Below are 14,916 nucleotides of genomic sequence, written 5' to 3'. Positions count from 1 at the left end.
TGGCCAATTTTTACGGAGACCGAGAAATGGCGGTCGTGCTGATGACGTGAAGATGTAGTCAGAAGCTCATCACAGGTTTCGATAAGATATCAAGGCTGCGAGCAGTCCAGTTTAGCTTCAGATAGTTCCCAGCGAAAGGGATGAAATCAGTGGCTAGAAGGTGGAGTTTGCGGCAGGGACTAAGCACGATTTTGGTCTTCTCGATATTCAGTTGGAAATTCTATGACCAAAACCAATATTTAAGGTGGCCTTTTAACCAGTTCCATTCGCTCCACCTTCTTCAAAAAAGATCTGCTTGTTAAATAGCACTGAGTAAATATGAAATCCCAATAAAATTATACATTATATAATCATAATGCAAAAAGGCTGCATGTAAAGCGTGTTTTAAAAAAATGTATTTATTGAGTTTTCTGTGGTTATACAAAACAAGGGTGAGTGTGAACAAACAGTAGCAGACACAGGTTAAAGAAAAATATTTACACATTTTTCGTTCCCCATTGGTTTTTTGGTTCTGGCAGCCCCCCCCCCCCCCAAACCACCTTTGGCCATTTGTCTTGCCTTCTACCCTCACGGTTTCGGCAGCACGGTAGCCTTGTGGGGGCAGCACGGTAGCCTTGTGGGGGCAGCACGGTAGCCTTGTGGATAGCACAATTGCTTCACAGCTCCAGGGTCCCAGGTTCGATTCCGGCTTGGGTCACTGTCTGTGCGGAGTCTGCACATCCTCCCCGTGTGTGCGTGGGTTTCCTCCGGGTGCTCCGGTTTCCTCCCACAGTCCAAAGATGTGCAGATTAGGTGGATTGGCCATGATAAATTGCCCTTAATGTCCAAAATTGCCCTTGGTGTTGGGTGGGGTTACTGGGTTATGGGGATAGGGTGGCAGTGTTGACCTTGGGTAGGGTGCTCTTTCCAAGAGCTGGTGCAGACTCGATGGGCCGAATGGCCTCCTTCTGCACTGCAAATTCTATGATTACCTGTACTTGTGCCCTGCTCCTGTTATGTGATACTGTGATACTACCTCTCATGCTCCTTTTTTTGGGCATGGTTGGGTTCCATGTCTCCCTGCGCCCCCCGAAGGGGCCGTGAAGAAGTGCTCCCTGCCTTGGAAAGTGACCTAGAGCTTGGCTGGGTACAGCATCTCAAACCTTGCGCCATATTTGTACGGCCTTCGCTCTATTAAATTCGGCTCCGCGCTTGGCCATGTTGGCTCCAATGTCCTGATAAATCCGAATCCGGTGGCCTTCCCAGTTACAGTTTTTGGCTTTTTCACTGGTCCTGGTACCGGTGTATCTTGCCGATTATCACCCTTGGCTGTTCCCCGGCGCTGAGCTTTGGGCGAAGCGGCTGGTGCGCACTGTCTATTTCTGGTGGGTTTGGGAAGCTGTCCCTTCCCACCAGGTTGCCCAGCATTTGGGCCACATAGTCTGTGGGGTTCCTACCTTCGATCCCCTCCAATAGGCCCATGATTCATGGTTTTGACAGCTCGGTTCTCCTGGCCCTGGATTTTATTCCCTTTCAAATTCCCCTGCATTGCAACCAGCTTTGCCACCTCCTTCTCCGGGGCGATGAGCCAGTCGCCCTGGTCTGTTGCAGCTTTTTCCAGCTCCATGATAGTTTCCCCTGGGCTTCCAAACACCTTTCTGCCTTATCCAGCGTCACCTGCATGGTCACCAAAGTTTCGGCAACCGCAACCTTCACCACAGCTTGAATGTCTGACTTTGTCTCTTCCCGATGCTCTCTCAGTTCTCTTGAGAGGAACATCCTCCACCCATCCCCTGATGTGGGGAGCTTCTCGTGCGGTGGGCCTGTCCCTCTTGCTCTGGAGAAGTCAGAGTTTTGCAGCCTCGTGTGTCTGCTTGTCCAGGCTTTTTCCGCTCCTGGTTTCCACTGTCCTCTGGAGTGGCTGCTGTTTGGCCTTTTTCTCTCCTCGTCATGTTGTGGTAGTGGTGTAGGGATGTTTTTTGATGTTAGTGGGTTCTTTTCAGGCAAAAGGAGCCTATTTTTCAGGTTCGTGGGAGGAGACCCACCTGATGTGCGACCTCAGCACATCCCCGTCACCGGAAGTGCATGTAAAGCGTGTTTTGATAATTCCTTCAAGTTGTGACGATTGGAAGATGTTAGGAAAATTGGATTATAAATGCAACGGGCAATTTAAGGGTTAAAAGCCTGGGGTTAGAATGTGTTTGTTTAAAAAGAATTTTGTTTTGCTTCTAAGAAGGGGCTGTTTAGCACAGGGCTAAATTGCTGGCTTTGAAGGCAGGCCAGCAGCACGGTTCGATTCCCGTAACAGCCCCCCCGAACAGGCGCCGGAATGTGGCGACTAGGGGCTTTTCACAGTAACTTCATTTGAAGCCTACTTGTGACAATAAGCGATTTTCATTTCCAGAAACAGCGCGGTGAAATTGACAAGGAATGTGTTCATCAGTCTGGGCAAATGCTTAGTGGATTGCCTGGGGAAGTTCCTGGGGAGTTAATGAGTCATGAAGCCTGCAGAGATAATGGACTGGATTCTCCACTGGTGGGATTCTCCATTGCGCTGGCTGCATACCCATGCCTGGGTATTTTTCGATGGCGTGGGGCTGCCCACAATGGGAAACCCCATTGACCGGCTGGTGGGATGGAGAATCCCGCTGCCAGCGGATGCACGCCGCACCAGAAAGCTGGTGCAACGGGGTGGAGAATCCCGTCCAATGTGTTTTCAGCTTGAGGAGATGAGGTCATTTCTGAATGGAGCTCAGAAAAGCAGAGAGACAGTGAGTTGAGAGAAGCTTTGAGAGAGCGAGGGGCTGAGTTCTGAACTGCATGACTCTGAGTCCACAATTCTTTCCAATAGGATAGTTTTAAAAAAAAGAGTAATATTTTAAATCAGAGCAATCTTGTCTGAAGACAAAAAGGCTGAAACAACCTAGTTGAAGCAGCTAATTGAAGACATTCAGCCAGAGTCTGAAGGAGTTCCAATCATAGCCAAATCGGTTTTATAAAATAAGCATTGCTCTATGCCCTACTAATTTTAAGCAGAATTAAGAGCTGTGTGTATATTTTCTTACTGTTTAATGAGAAATTGTATTGTGTTAAGGGTAATTGTAAGCTGTTCTTTTCGGGTGTTAAGTTAAAAGTTTACTATTGCGTTCATAATAAAGTTTTGGTTTAGAAATACCAAAGCCCTATTTTTTTCATGGTATCATTCCTGGTGTGAATCATTCTTTCTGCACAGTCTTAAAATAAATTAAAATATTGGGGTTTTGCTCCAATATCCTAGCCACTGTTGGAGTCTAGTCTGGGATCGTAATAAAGGAAACAGTTATTTATTTTATTTTAAGTTTGCCGTTATATCAGGTTTCCTGCTTTTTTCAATGCTCCTCTCCACTCTCTGCTGAATATGTGGCTGCCACACTCCACTGCCATCTCACTTCTGGCACCAATGTATCCTATGCTCGGTTCGAGCAGGAAACCAACGATCCGCTGTTGAGTGCCCCAGCAACCCATACCTACTATCAAAGCTTCCGAAGTCAGATCGGCTTTGCTGAAAGTGAGCCCTCAGAAGGCGACGGGTGCGGATGGGGTCCCTGGTCGTGCTCAGAGCCTGCGCGAACCCAGCTGGCAGATGAGTTCGCGGACATCTTTAACCTGTCCCTACTCCGCTCCGAGGTTCCCTCCTGCTTCAAGAAGACCACCACCATACCGAAAGAAAAACCAGGCAACGTGCCTCAATGACTACCATCCGGTGGCCCTGACTTCAGTCATAATGAAGTGCTTCGAGAGGTTGATCATGAAGCGCATCACCTCCATACTCCCAGAACGCCTTGATCCACTGCAATTCGCATAGCGCCGCAACCGGTCCACAGCAGAAGCCATCTCCCTGGCCCTACACTCATCCCTGGAGCATCTCGACAACAAGGGCTCCTACATCAGACTCTTATTTATTGACTACAGCTCTGCCTTCGACACACTGATCCCAGCCAAGCTCATATCAAAGCTCCAAATCCTAGTACTTGGCTGCTCACTCTGCAACTGGATCCTCGACTTTCTAACCTACAGACCACAATCAGTAAGAATAAATGACAACACCTCTTCCACAATAGTCTTCAATACCGGGGCCCCGCAAGGCTGCATTCTTAGCCCCCTACTCTACTCCCTGTACACACACGACTGCGTGGCAAAATTCGGTTCAAACTCCATCTACATGTTTGCTGACCATATGACCACAGTGGGCTGGATCTCGAATAACGGCGAGTCAGAATACAGGAGGGAGATTGAGAACCTAGTCGAGTGGTGCAGCGACAACAATCTCTCCCTCAATGCCAGCAAAACTAAAGAGCTGGTAATTGACTTCAGGAAGCAAAGTACTGCACACACCCCTGTCAGCATCAACGCGGCCGGAGTGGAGATGGTTAACAGCTTCAAATTCCTAGGGGTGCACATCTCAAAATCTGTCCTGGTCCACTCATGTCGACGCTCCCACCAAGAAAGCAATACAGTGCCTGTACTTCCTCAGGAAAGTAAGGAAATTCAGCATGTCCACACTAACTCTTACCAACTTTTGCAGATGCATCATAGAAAGCATCCTATCTGGCTGCATCACAGCCTGGTATGGCAACAGCTCGGCCCAAGACCGCAAGAAACTTCAGAGTCATAAACACAGCCCAGTCCATTACGTGAACCTGCCTCCCATCCATTGACTCCATCTACACCTCCCGCTGCCTGGGGAAAGCGACAGCATTATCAAAGACCCCTCACACCCGGCTTACTCACTCTTCCAACTTCTTCCATCGGACAGGAGATACAAAAGTCTGAGAACACGCACGAACAGATTCAAAAACAGCTTCTTCCCCGCTGTTACCAGACTCCTAAACGACCCTCTTATGGACTGACCTGATTGACACTACACCCTTGTATGCTTCACCCGATGCTGGTGTTCTGTAGTTACATTGTGTACCTAGTGTTGCCCTATTCTGTATTTTCTTTTATTTCCATTGCTTTTCATGTACTTAATGATGTGTTGAGCTGCTCGCAGAAAAATACTTTTCAGTGTACCTTGGTACACATGACAATAAACAAAATCCAAATCCAAGCCTGCTCTAGACACTGCTCATTCCCTTACTCTTGAGCACAGTGCACTCCAACCACAGCACCTTGGGCTGTCACCCTTGTCACCCATTCATAAGGCTACCTCTGCTCAGTAGGAACTTTCAGATTATTTTGCAGACCGCCCTGGAAAGTCTTCAGAGGCTCCAGCTCGAGAACCTCTGACTAGCATTAATTGGGGAAAATATGATTGCTGGGAAGTCCAATGGGATTAAAATGCTATTGTGATATTATTGCCAGTGCATTCACTTTTTTGAAATTGTTTTGTTTGACAGCTGCAAGGAAGAAGAAATCTTTTACAACTGTTCATGATGCAGTTAAAGCCAGTGATGTGGAGGAACTTGAGCTGATGGTGAAAAATGGAGCCAACATTAATGAAGTTGATCCCATTCATAAATTCACTCCATTGCAATGGGCAGTGCATTCCGATAGTTTAGAGGTGAAGGGCTATTTCCATCTGCAAAGTGAATAAACATTGATGATTTAAATGAGGAGCCATTGCACAGATTTTGTCAGTGGATTAGTGTAACAGCTGGGTTTTCCAGAGTTTCGGTAACCTGACAGACAGAGGAAAACAGGAGCTGCTGGATCCAGAAGGCACATGTCCAGCACTGCTAATGAGCTAGGACAAGCCCTGATTGGCCAACAGCCCATGATCACCATTCCAGCGGTCTCTTGCCAGCCAATCTCTTCCCTTCTTTTCCCATTCAGCCAATTGATCTCCCTCTCTTCGGGCCCCTGCCAACACCCATTTCCTCTGATCCCTGATGCTATATATCCAGGTTTTCCATGCAATTATTGGAGCCAAAGAGAAACAAAGTGCAATGCAGAGACTATAAAAGAAAATCTGTGAGAATTTGAAAGAATGGAGACATAAGAAAGACATGAGGGAGGTAGAAATAATTGGAGAGTGGGAGTTTAAATAGAGACCATTATAGGAAATGTTTATTTTTACTGCATAAGCATGCAGTTAAACTTGAACCAATCATCTTGCTATGCCTTACTCATTCCCAATCTCCTGAGTGTCTTCTGTTGTTTCCAGGTTTCTGACTAAAATGTGAAGGTAATTGCTAACTTTGCATTTACTAACACATATACACAGAGACACGGAAGAAGGTGAGGGAGAGAGGGGCAGGAATTAGACTTCTGGTCTGTTTACTTTGGGGGAAAAAAGTGCTATCTTTGAAATATGTTCAGGATTTTGAAGGTTTTCCAAAATTTTCAATCTCCATTTTGCCCACTGTTAATTGTTAAATTATACTAATTTAGGGCAACACAGTGGTGTGGTGATGTGCATTAATGTAAATGCATGTAGGCTAGCTAGACACTAGAGGGAGCACCAAAGACATCACACACACACACTCAACCAATAGATCAGATAGATAGGACACGACCAGTAGACATTCACGATACACACACAGGTGACACAATCACAGGAGGGCATTACACCAACCCATATATAAAGAACACCACACACATGATCTGCCTCTTTCCAGTGGAGACAGTCAGTGAGTAGAGACACAGGGTTGATAGTGAGTAGGGACACAGGGTTGATTCAATATCTCTCCCACCACGTGGATTGCAGCAACTGGTTAGTCAGTCTGGGTAGCTATAGTAGGATTAGCAGTAGTGTCGAACCCGAGTAATAGAAGTGTAAATAGTTTAATAAACGTGTTGAAGTTATCTCCACGTCTGAACCGTCCTTTGTCAAGTGCACCACAAGGAAGCCGCTTATGTTACACCTAGAACATAACAAATCATGGTACCAGCAGTGAACTGTTTCAATCCATATAGCCATACCTCAGCGTACAGTGACAACTAGCAACGATACTCAGGCAAGATGTTCGAGATCTGGGTTCCGCAGCAGCTCCAGTGCCACGGCGATCTCCGCGAAAACTGGTGGGTATTCCGGCAAATGTTTGAAATCTTCCTGGTAGCAGCCGACCTACAAGACATGGCCGATGCTGAAAAGACAGATCTTCGGCTCACCATCGCCGGTGCCAGAGCAGAAGAAATCTTTTAAAAATTCAAGTTCTCCAAAGGGCAAAACAGGTGCGACCTCCAGGCAGTCCTGGACAAATTCGGCAAATACTGTGAGGAAAACACACTCCAACCAGCAAGAAAAGGTAAGAGAAGCGCCAGTACTCACCACGAGGCCGAGATCCCAGAGCAGAGAACAATTTTGATCTGCGGCCATCTTTCTAAAGGGACTGCACTTGCGCAGTTGCTCGAGAAGCGCTCAGAACGGGAAGGTCCATTTGTGCGTGCACGAGACGCCGCGCATGCGCAATCACGAAAACGGCCATCGGTACAGGAACAACGACGTTTCCTACGTATGATGTCACATGCGTCATGACGTCAGAGGCCCCAGCCCACACCCATTTAAAGGGAAAACGTCCCAAATCAAAGAAAACATCTTTTAAAGCCGTAAAACAACCTTCCTTCACCTGGAATGACAGCACAATGCCTCAAATTGAACCAGGAAATGAAATTCACCTCCGATGAACCCTGCAACAAGCAGTTACCTACACCCAAACCGATGATTCCGACCTTGAATACTTTGAAACCGACCTTTACATTTTCTCTGGACCTTGCGAGCCCAATGCCAGCTCCGACGCAAACAGTGATGATATGGTCCTAGAAGACAACGACTCCGACGAACCTTTCACCTTGGGAGGCTACCCCAGTACCAAATCCGAACCGCAACTAGACGTGTTGCACATTGGCGACCCCGACGACGAATTCTTCGGATTTGAGGATCTTCAGCCCAGCAGATATGAGATCCCAACTCGTGAGTGCAGGATGATGCTGCAGCCTGAAACCAAGAGACAGAGAGCGGTACAAGCCCACAGAAAGCGGCCTGCTGCCACACAGATTGTGGTCCACACACCGCTCAGGGTTCCCGACTCTATGAAAGAAGACATGCAAGACTCCACACCGCAGTCCTTGCATGAACAAGAAATGCCTCCAGTGTCACAGGACTCCACAGCAAGCTCGTGGGCAGACTCCACGATAGAAGAAACGCAAGACTACAGAGCACAGTCGTTGCACACACAAGAAATGCCTCCAGAGTCACAAGCCTCCGCAGCGAGCTCGTGGACAGCCTCCACGATAGAAGCAACGCCAGACTCGGACGCGCAGTCCTTGCAAGAACAAGACCATGAGGGTCTAGCAACCTCCTCTGACCAACTAGCGGCAGACGAAGCAAGTCTGCCATGCTCAAGTAAACAGCAAGAAGACTATGACAGTCTACCACGCTCCAGTGCACAGCAGGACGACCATGATGGTCTATCATGCTACAGTGAAGAACAAAGCGACGATGACTGTCCAAGCCCAAATGAAGGACAACAGCAAGACAATGACAGTCCACCCACATTGTTTGCACCACCAGATGAAGACTCTGACAATTTACCCAACCCAAGTGAAGAACAAGCAGCTACTGAGGCTCTACCCACGGTATGTGAGACGAGTGACGACAGCATCCCACTTCCCATGCAAGATGTGCAAAGTGACAGACCTCAGCTAGTGTGTACAGAGGCACTTGACGATCACTGTGAGACCACTGGTGACTCCGGCGACACCACAATACTTCCACCCTCATTCGCTCGAACCTCTCCACAAGTCAATGCATTCCTGCATGTTCCGACTCCAGACGTGCAGCTTCAAGAAATCTCAGCTGACTCCAGTGAACCTGCTAAGACTCCGGATGGGGAGCATCAACAAACCAACACTGACTCAGTTAAAACAGACCAGACTCCAGATGGGGAGCAATCAAACGCCGACTCTGATTCACGTAAGCCGGACTTTACTCCAGACAGGGAATGCCGCAACCTGAGTGATGGCACGCTCAGGGTAACAGCAGATGCCACAACGACAGGAGATGGATCACTTAACAATTGCACTGGGTCAGTAATAACAAGCAGTGGCTACAGTCCAAGAGGAATACACCAATATTCACCACAGCTATATCCACACATTTTTTCCACACTAGCAGAGCAGCCAATGACAGCTCTTGCTGGACAAACCCAGTATTCAGGCATGCAGCAGCCAGCAGTCTATGCAGCATATTCTCAAACAGGCCAGAACTACGGATTGCCCACTAATGGAATCAAGACCGAAGGAGGACAATCGCAAGCGCAATCTGCACTACAGACTGGATGCCTTAGTTACAGCCCAGGATTTGCTGCACCTCAGCCTGGCCAGACGGCATATTCCTATCAGATGCAAGGTTCTAGTTTCACATCAACACCAGGTATTTATGCGAGCAGCAATTCTGTTTCCAATTCGACAAGTTTCAACGGTTCTCAGCAGGATCACCCTTCCTGCACAGCATGTGGCCAGGACCAGTATGTACAGTCTTATCCAACTTCAACATATAGCACATCCATGACCTCGAATGATGCTGTTCATGGTACCTCTTCAACGTCAACACCATATCAGCTACAAAATGCCATCCAACAGCACCATCACAAACATCCAAAAAAGAAAGGGACTCCAAATCAGATAGCGAAGTGATTTGACCAGTTCTTGGTTCATAGATTATCATAGAATTTACAGTGCAGAAGGAGGCCATTTGGCCCATCGAGTCTGCACCGGCTCTTGGAAAGAGCACCCTACCCAAGGTCAACACCTCCACCCTATCCCCATAACCCAGTAACCCCACCCAACACTGTGGCACAGGGACGTTGATGGCGTTCATAACCAAGAGAGACATTTGACCATGATGATTGATGGTTTTTGGACTCACACGAATGATTTGGACTTATTGTTTAATCACTGTTCCCATGACTTGTATATACCTTACCTTATCTTCTTTGTTCAATTTTCTCAAAGTGTACAGAAAATATGTAACATATAAAAAAGGGGGGATGTGGTGATGTGCATCAATGTAAATGCATGTAGGCTAGCTAGACACTAGAGGGAGCACCAAAGACATCACACACACACACACATACACACACACACACTCAACCAATAGATCAGTTAGATGGGACACGACCAATGGACATTCATGATGCACAAAGAGGTGACACGACCACAAGAGGGCATTACACCAACCCATATATAAAGGACGCCACACACATGATCTGCCTCTTTCCAGTGGAGACAGTCAGTGAGTAGAGACACAGGGTTGATTCAATATCACTCCCACCATGTGGATTGCAGCAACTGGTTAGTCAGTCTGGGTAACTAAAGTAGGATTAGCAGTAGTGTCGAACCCGAATAATAGAAGTGTAAATAGTTTAATAAACGTGTTGAAGTTATCTCCACATCTGAACCTTCCTTTGTCAAGTGCACCACAAGGAAGCCGCTTTTGTTACACCTACAACATAACAAATCAAGTGGTGCAGTGGTTAGCACTGCTGTCTCACAACGCCGAGGACCTGGGTTCGATCCCGGTCCCAGGTCACTGTCCGTGTGGAGTTTGCACATTCTTCCCGTGCCTGCGTGGGTCTCACCCCCACAACCCAAAGATGTACAGGATAGGTGAATTGGTCATGCTAAAATTGCCCCTTAATTGGAAAAAAGAATTGGGTACTTTAAATTTTAAAAAATATATACTAATTTTAATCATCCAGATATTTGAAAAGCAGCCTTAACATAAATTGAAAATGTAGCAATCCTAATCATATTTAATTTAAAAGAGCAACATATTGACAGTCCAGTTTCTTTGTTACAGTGCCTGCACTGGTTGCTATGGCATGGTGCTGATCTGACTGATGTTACCTCCAGGGGCTGGACAGCAGCACATATTGCAGCCATCAGGGGTCATGATGCCTGCATGCAGGTAAATTAACTTAATTGTTGATTTTTATGTACCAAAATAAATATTTAAATCCGTGCAAAGGTGTGAAGTAATTCAAGTAGTCTCTAGAATACGTGCATGTGTTTTTCTATTAAGTTATAATTTCAGAGAGGGGAGAAGGATGACTGAATAGGGAAGATGATGATAACCCCTGCTCACAACATTTAATTTTGGTTCTTGCCTGTAAGAATCATCATTGAGATCAACCATTTGGAGTGAAACTTTAGTCAATACAATGAAATCTCAATGAGCCAAACTCGGGTGATACGAAATTCCACTTGTGTCGAAGTTATCAACCATTCCTGCTGGCAGAATAACAAAAGCTATTGAACCTGAAGCCCACGATTAATCAGAACTCCACAGCAATCGATATGGGCTAGCTGAACTTTTGTTCGCCACAGAAAGAGGAATAATGCCAAAAGCAGAGGAAGTGACGGCACCAGCCAATCAGAGCGGAGTGGCTGGATGTAAGCACGCTCAAATTTCTCTGTGAAGCATCTTACAAAGCACGTGAAAATGGCCGAACCTGTGAGGAAGTTAAAAGCGCTGTCGATTGGAGAGAAGGTGAAGTTGATGGAGCAAGTTGGAAACTGGCATGAAGCAGAAAGCGGGCGTCGCAGGAGAGTGGTGGGAGATTTTTGCCTTCAGGTTTGTCCACCATTCGTTCACGTCAGGCCCAGCTGAGAATGGACCCATCTCCGGCCTAATTCTGCAGGAAAAGGGAGTCAACATGGTGCCGAAACGGAGTCACCAGGGCAACACGGCTGCGCAGTGGTTAGCACTGCTGCCTCATGGCACCGAGGTCCCAGGTTCGATCCCGGCCCTGGGTCACTGTCCGTGTGGAGTTTGCACATTCTCCCCATGTTTGCGTGGGTTTCGCCCCCACAACCCAAAAGATGTGCAGAGTAGGTGGATTGGCCACGCTAAATTGCCCCTTAATTGGAAAAAATGAATTGGGTACTCTAAACTTATTTAAAAAAGGGAGTTAAGAAAGCATGCAAGGTTTTTATCAGCCAAGACATAGATTATAAGAGTTGGAGAGTTTTACTAGAACTGTATAAAACATTAATTAGGCCACAACAGAATACAATTCGAGTCACCACATTGCGGAAAGGATATGTTTGCACTGGAGACTGCAAATCATAGAATTTACAGTGCAGAAGGAGGCCATTCGGCCCATCGAGTCTGCACCGCCCTTGGAAAGAGCAGCCTACCTAAGACCACACTTCCACCCTATCCCCGTAACCCAGTAACTCCACCTAACTTTTTTTTAATGAGATGAGATTCAGAAGGATGCTGCGAGGATTGGAGAATTTCAGGTTTGAAGAAAGATTGGATAGGATAAGTTTTTGTTTTCTTTGGAACAGAAAAGGCTGAAGGGGGATTTTGATGAAGGGCCTGGATAGCAGCACTGTAGCACAGCTCCAGGGTCCCAGTTTCGATTCCCGGCTTGGGTCACTGTCTGTATGGAGTCTGCATGTTCTCCCTGTGTCTGCGTGGGTTTCCTCCGGGTGCTCCGGTTTCCTCCCACAGTCCAAAGATATGCAGGTTAGGTGGATTGGTCACGCTAAATTGCCCTGTAGTGGCCAAACGTTAGGTGGGGTTGCGAGTTACATGCGGGTTACAGGGATAGGGTGGAGGTGTGGGCATTGGTAGGGTGTTATTTCAAGGGCCGGTGTAGACTCGATGTTCCGAATGGCCTCCTTCTGCACTGTAAATTCTATGATTCAAGATAGAGTGGAAACGAAGGACCTATTTCTGTTAACAAAGAGACAGAAATTTAAATTGGTAGATGGGTTAGCAGGAAGTAGGAGATGTTTTTGCCGAGAGAGTGTTCGAAGTCTGGAAACCATTGCGCCAAACGATGATAGAGGCAGAAAATATCAATGCATTTAAAAACACTTCTGGCCCGGCTGTGGCAGGGCCTGCTGTGGGAGGCGTGGCAGCCTAGCCAAAAGTATCATCCAGTACCACAGAAAGGCACTAGACATTTGACTGGGTTGCCAAGCCTATTGTGCGGGCAGAGCCAAAACATTCCATCCATGGTTTTGCAATTGAAGTACTGAAACATAATACGGAGTTATGGATCAAAAAGTAAAAAGTGAGTTTCTGCTGGGGAGCTGTTTCTTGGCCAGCACAAGGCACAATGGGTTGAATGGCCCCCTCTGTGTCAATACATTTTCCATGTCTCTATTTCACAAAGAGAAGCACCCTATAATGTCTTCATGTGTTGCTCCTCAGGCCCTGATAACAAATGGTGCCAATTTAACAGCAAAAGATGATAGAGGCTGCACTCCATCGCACCTGGCTGCTACTCATGGACACTCGTACACACTTCAAACTATTCTTCGCAGTGGTGTGGTAAGGGACTGTTAATTAACTAATAGGGTTTATTTTCTTCACAGTAAATGACATGGCTTCTAGGAAAGGGAGGACGGTCGTTCATGGATTAAATTGTAATAAAGATTGAAAATAACTTTCACTATTATCATTGGTCAGATAAGTCTTATTTTGTAAATTCAATTGATTTCATAATTTTAAACGCTAAGCAATGTGGAAATGATCTAATTACATTTTTTCAGGTATTTGGGCTCTATATGGATGTACCGATGCACAACATGCGTCCAATGTTTGCTGAAATATAATGTTGAACATCACCTTTCTTTTCTATTTGTTTTGCTCTAGGATACAAACCCAACAGATAAAAATGGTTGGAGGGGTGTCCATTACGCTGCCTTTCATGGCAGGCTGGGCTGCTTGCAGCTTCTGGTCAGATGGGGAGCAGACGTGAATGAAGTGGATCAGGATGGCAATTTACCAGGTATACTGTAAAGTAGGCTTGTCCGTGTGTGGGCACCACGTTTCAATTCGTTTTTCATTCAAAGGGCCGATGACCAAATTTCAGAAAGGAAGGGTTTGGCACAACATTGAGCACGTTTTTTTAATAAAAAGCTGACTTATGAAAAGAAACAACTTGCTGAGCAAAAAAAAATTTAAAGCAATAAATAGACAACGTTAAGAAATGAGTAATAAATAAAGTTAACAATTAATAATAATAATAATAATAATCGCTTATTGTGTGACAAGTAGGCTTCAATGAAGTTACTGTGAAAAGCCCCTAGTTGCCATATTCCAGCGCCTGTTCGGTGAGGCCGGTAGGGGAATTGAACCCGCTCTGCTGCCTTGTTCTGCATTACAAGCCAGCTGTTTAGCCCACTGTGCTAATTGGAGTGTGAGAGAGTGGGTGTTGAGTGGGGGTGAAGGTGAATGTGAATCCTGAGACTGGGAGGGTGCCAGACACAGACACACTCCCCTGTTTGACTCTCTTATATATATGTGTATATATATCCCACCTGGCACTCCCTACTCCCCCAATCTGGCACTCACTATACCACACACTCGAGTCTCCCTCCGCCAGCGCTCTCCCATTACCCTGTCCCTGCTGCTCTCCCAATTCCCTCGCCACGGCACTCTCTCATTACCCCATCCGGCGCTCTCCCATTACCCTGCCCCCGATGCTCTCACATAACCCCCCCTCCCTGGCACTCTCCCATAACCCCCTTCCCAACGCTCCTCTCACCTCCCCCACTCCCGCAGTGCTCTCCTTTTCACCTCCCTTCCCTCCCCCCCCCCCCCCCCCCCCCAGAACTTTCACTTCTCCCTCTTTTCCCTTTCCCCCTTTTCCCTTTCCCACTTTCCCTCTTTCCGCCACCCACCCAGGCAGAATCTTAACTGGATGATCCCTCCACTGGCTGATTGCATGCCCCCTTCGCCACCGGTAATTATACCGCGGTGGTCTGGAAAATCCCTCCCAGTGTCTCTTCAGAGGTTGCCGTTTAAGGGAAAGAACACCTTTTGGCCAATGGGAAAATGTTATGACAAGGAAAACATTCAAAGGGGTTTGACACTTGATCTGGTGTACCAGATTACTGGTCACAGTAGTTGTCAGGAAGCTCTTTCCAAAGGAGCTGAACAGGATTAAATAAATGTCCTTGGGATCTCTTTCTCACCTCCGGTTTCCAAATACA

At 46.8% G+C, this 14,916-nt stretch overlaps 1 protein-coding gene across 3 annotated transcripts in view; it reads left to right on the top strand.

The window, feature by feature from the left end:
* Positions 1–14,916, top strand: part of LOC140391734 (ankyrin repeat domain-containing protein 42-like) — an 82,509-nt gene that overhangs the window by 12,811 nt on the left and 54,782 nt on the right. For 2 of the 3 annotated variants that reach the window (XM_072476537.1, XM_072476538.1), the window contains 4 exons: positions 5,358–5,521; positions 10,763–10,870; positions 13,130–13,249; positions 13,574–13,709. In XM_072476537.1, coding sequence (XP_072332638.1) covers positions 5,358–5,521; positions 10,763–10,870; positions 13,130–13,249; positions 13,574–13,709 — 528 coding nt within the window. The remainder of the gene's footprint in view (positions 1–5,357; positions 5,522–10,762; positions 10,871–13,129; positions 13,250–13,573; positions 13,710–14,916) is intronic. The other variant, XM_072476539.1, reaches the window with a different exon arrangement.

This window comes from Scyliorhinus torazame, chromosome 15 (genome assembly GCF_047496885.1).
Source record: "Scyliorhinus torazame isolate Kashiwa2021f chromosome 15, sScyTor2.1, whole genome shotgun sequence".
In the NCBI taxonomy this organism is placed as follows: domain Eukaryota; kingdom Metazoa; phylum Chordata; class Chondrichthyes; order Carcharhiniformes; family Scyliorhinidae; genus Scyliorhinus; species Scyliorhinus torazame.
This window is presented reverse-complemented; position numbering and strand designations above follow the sequence as displayed.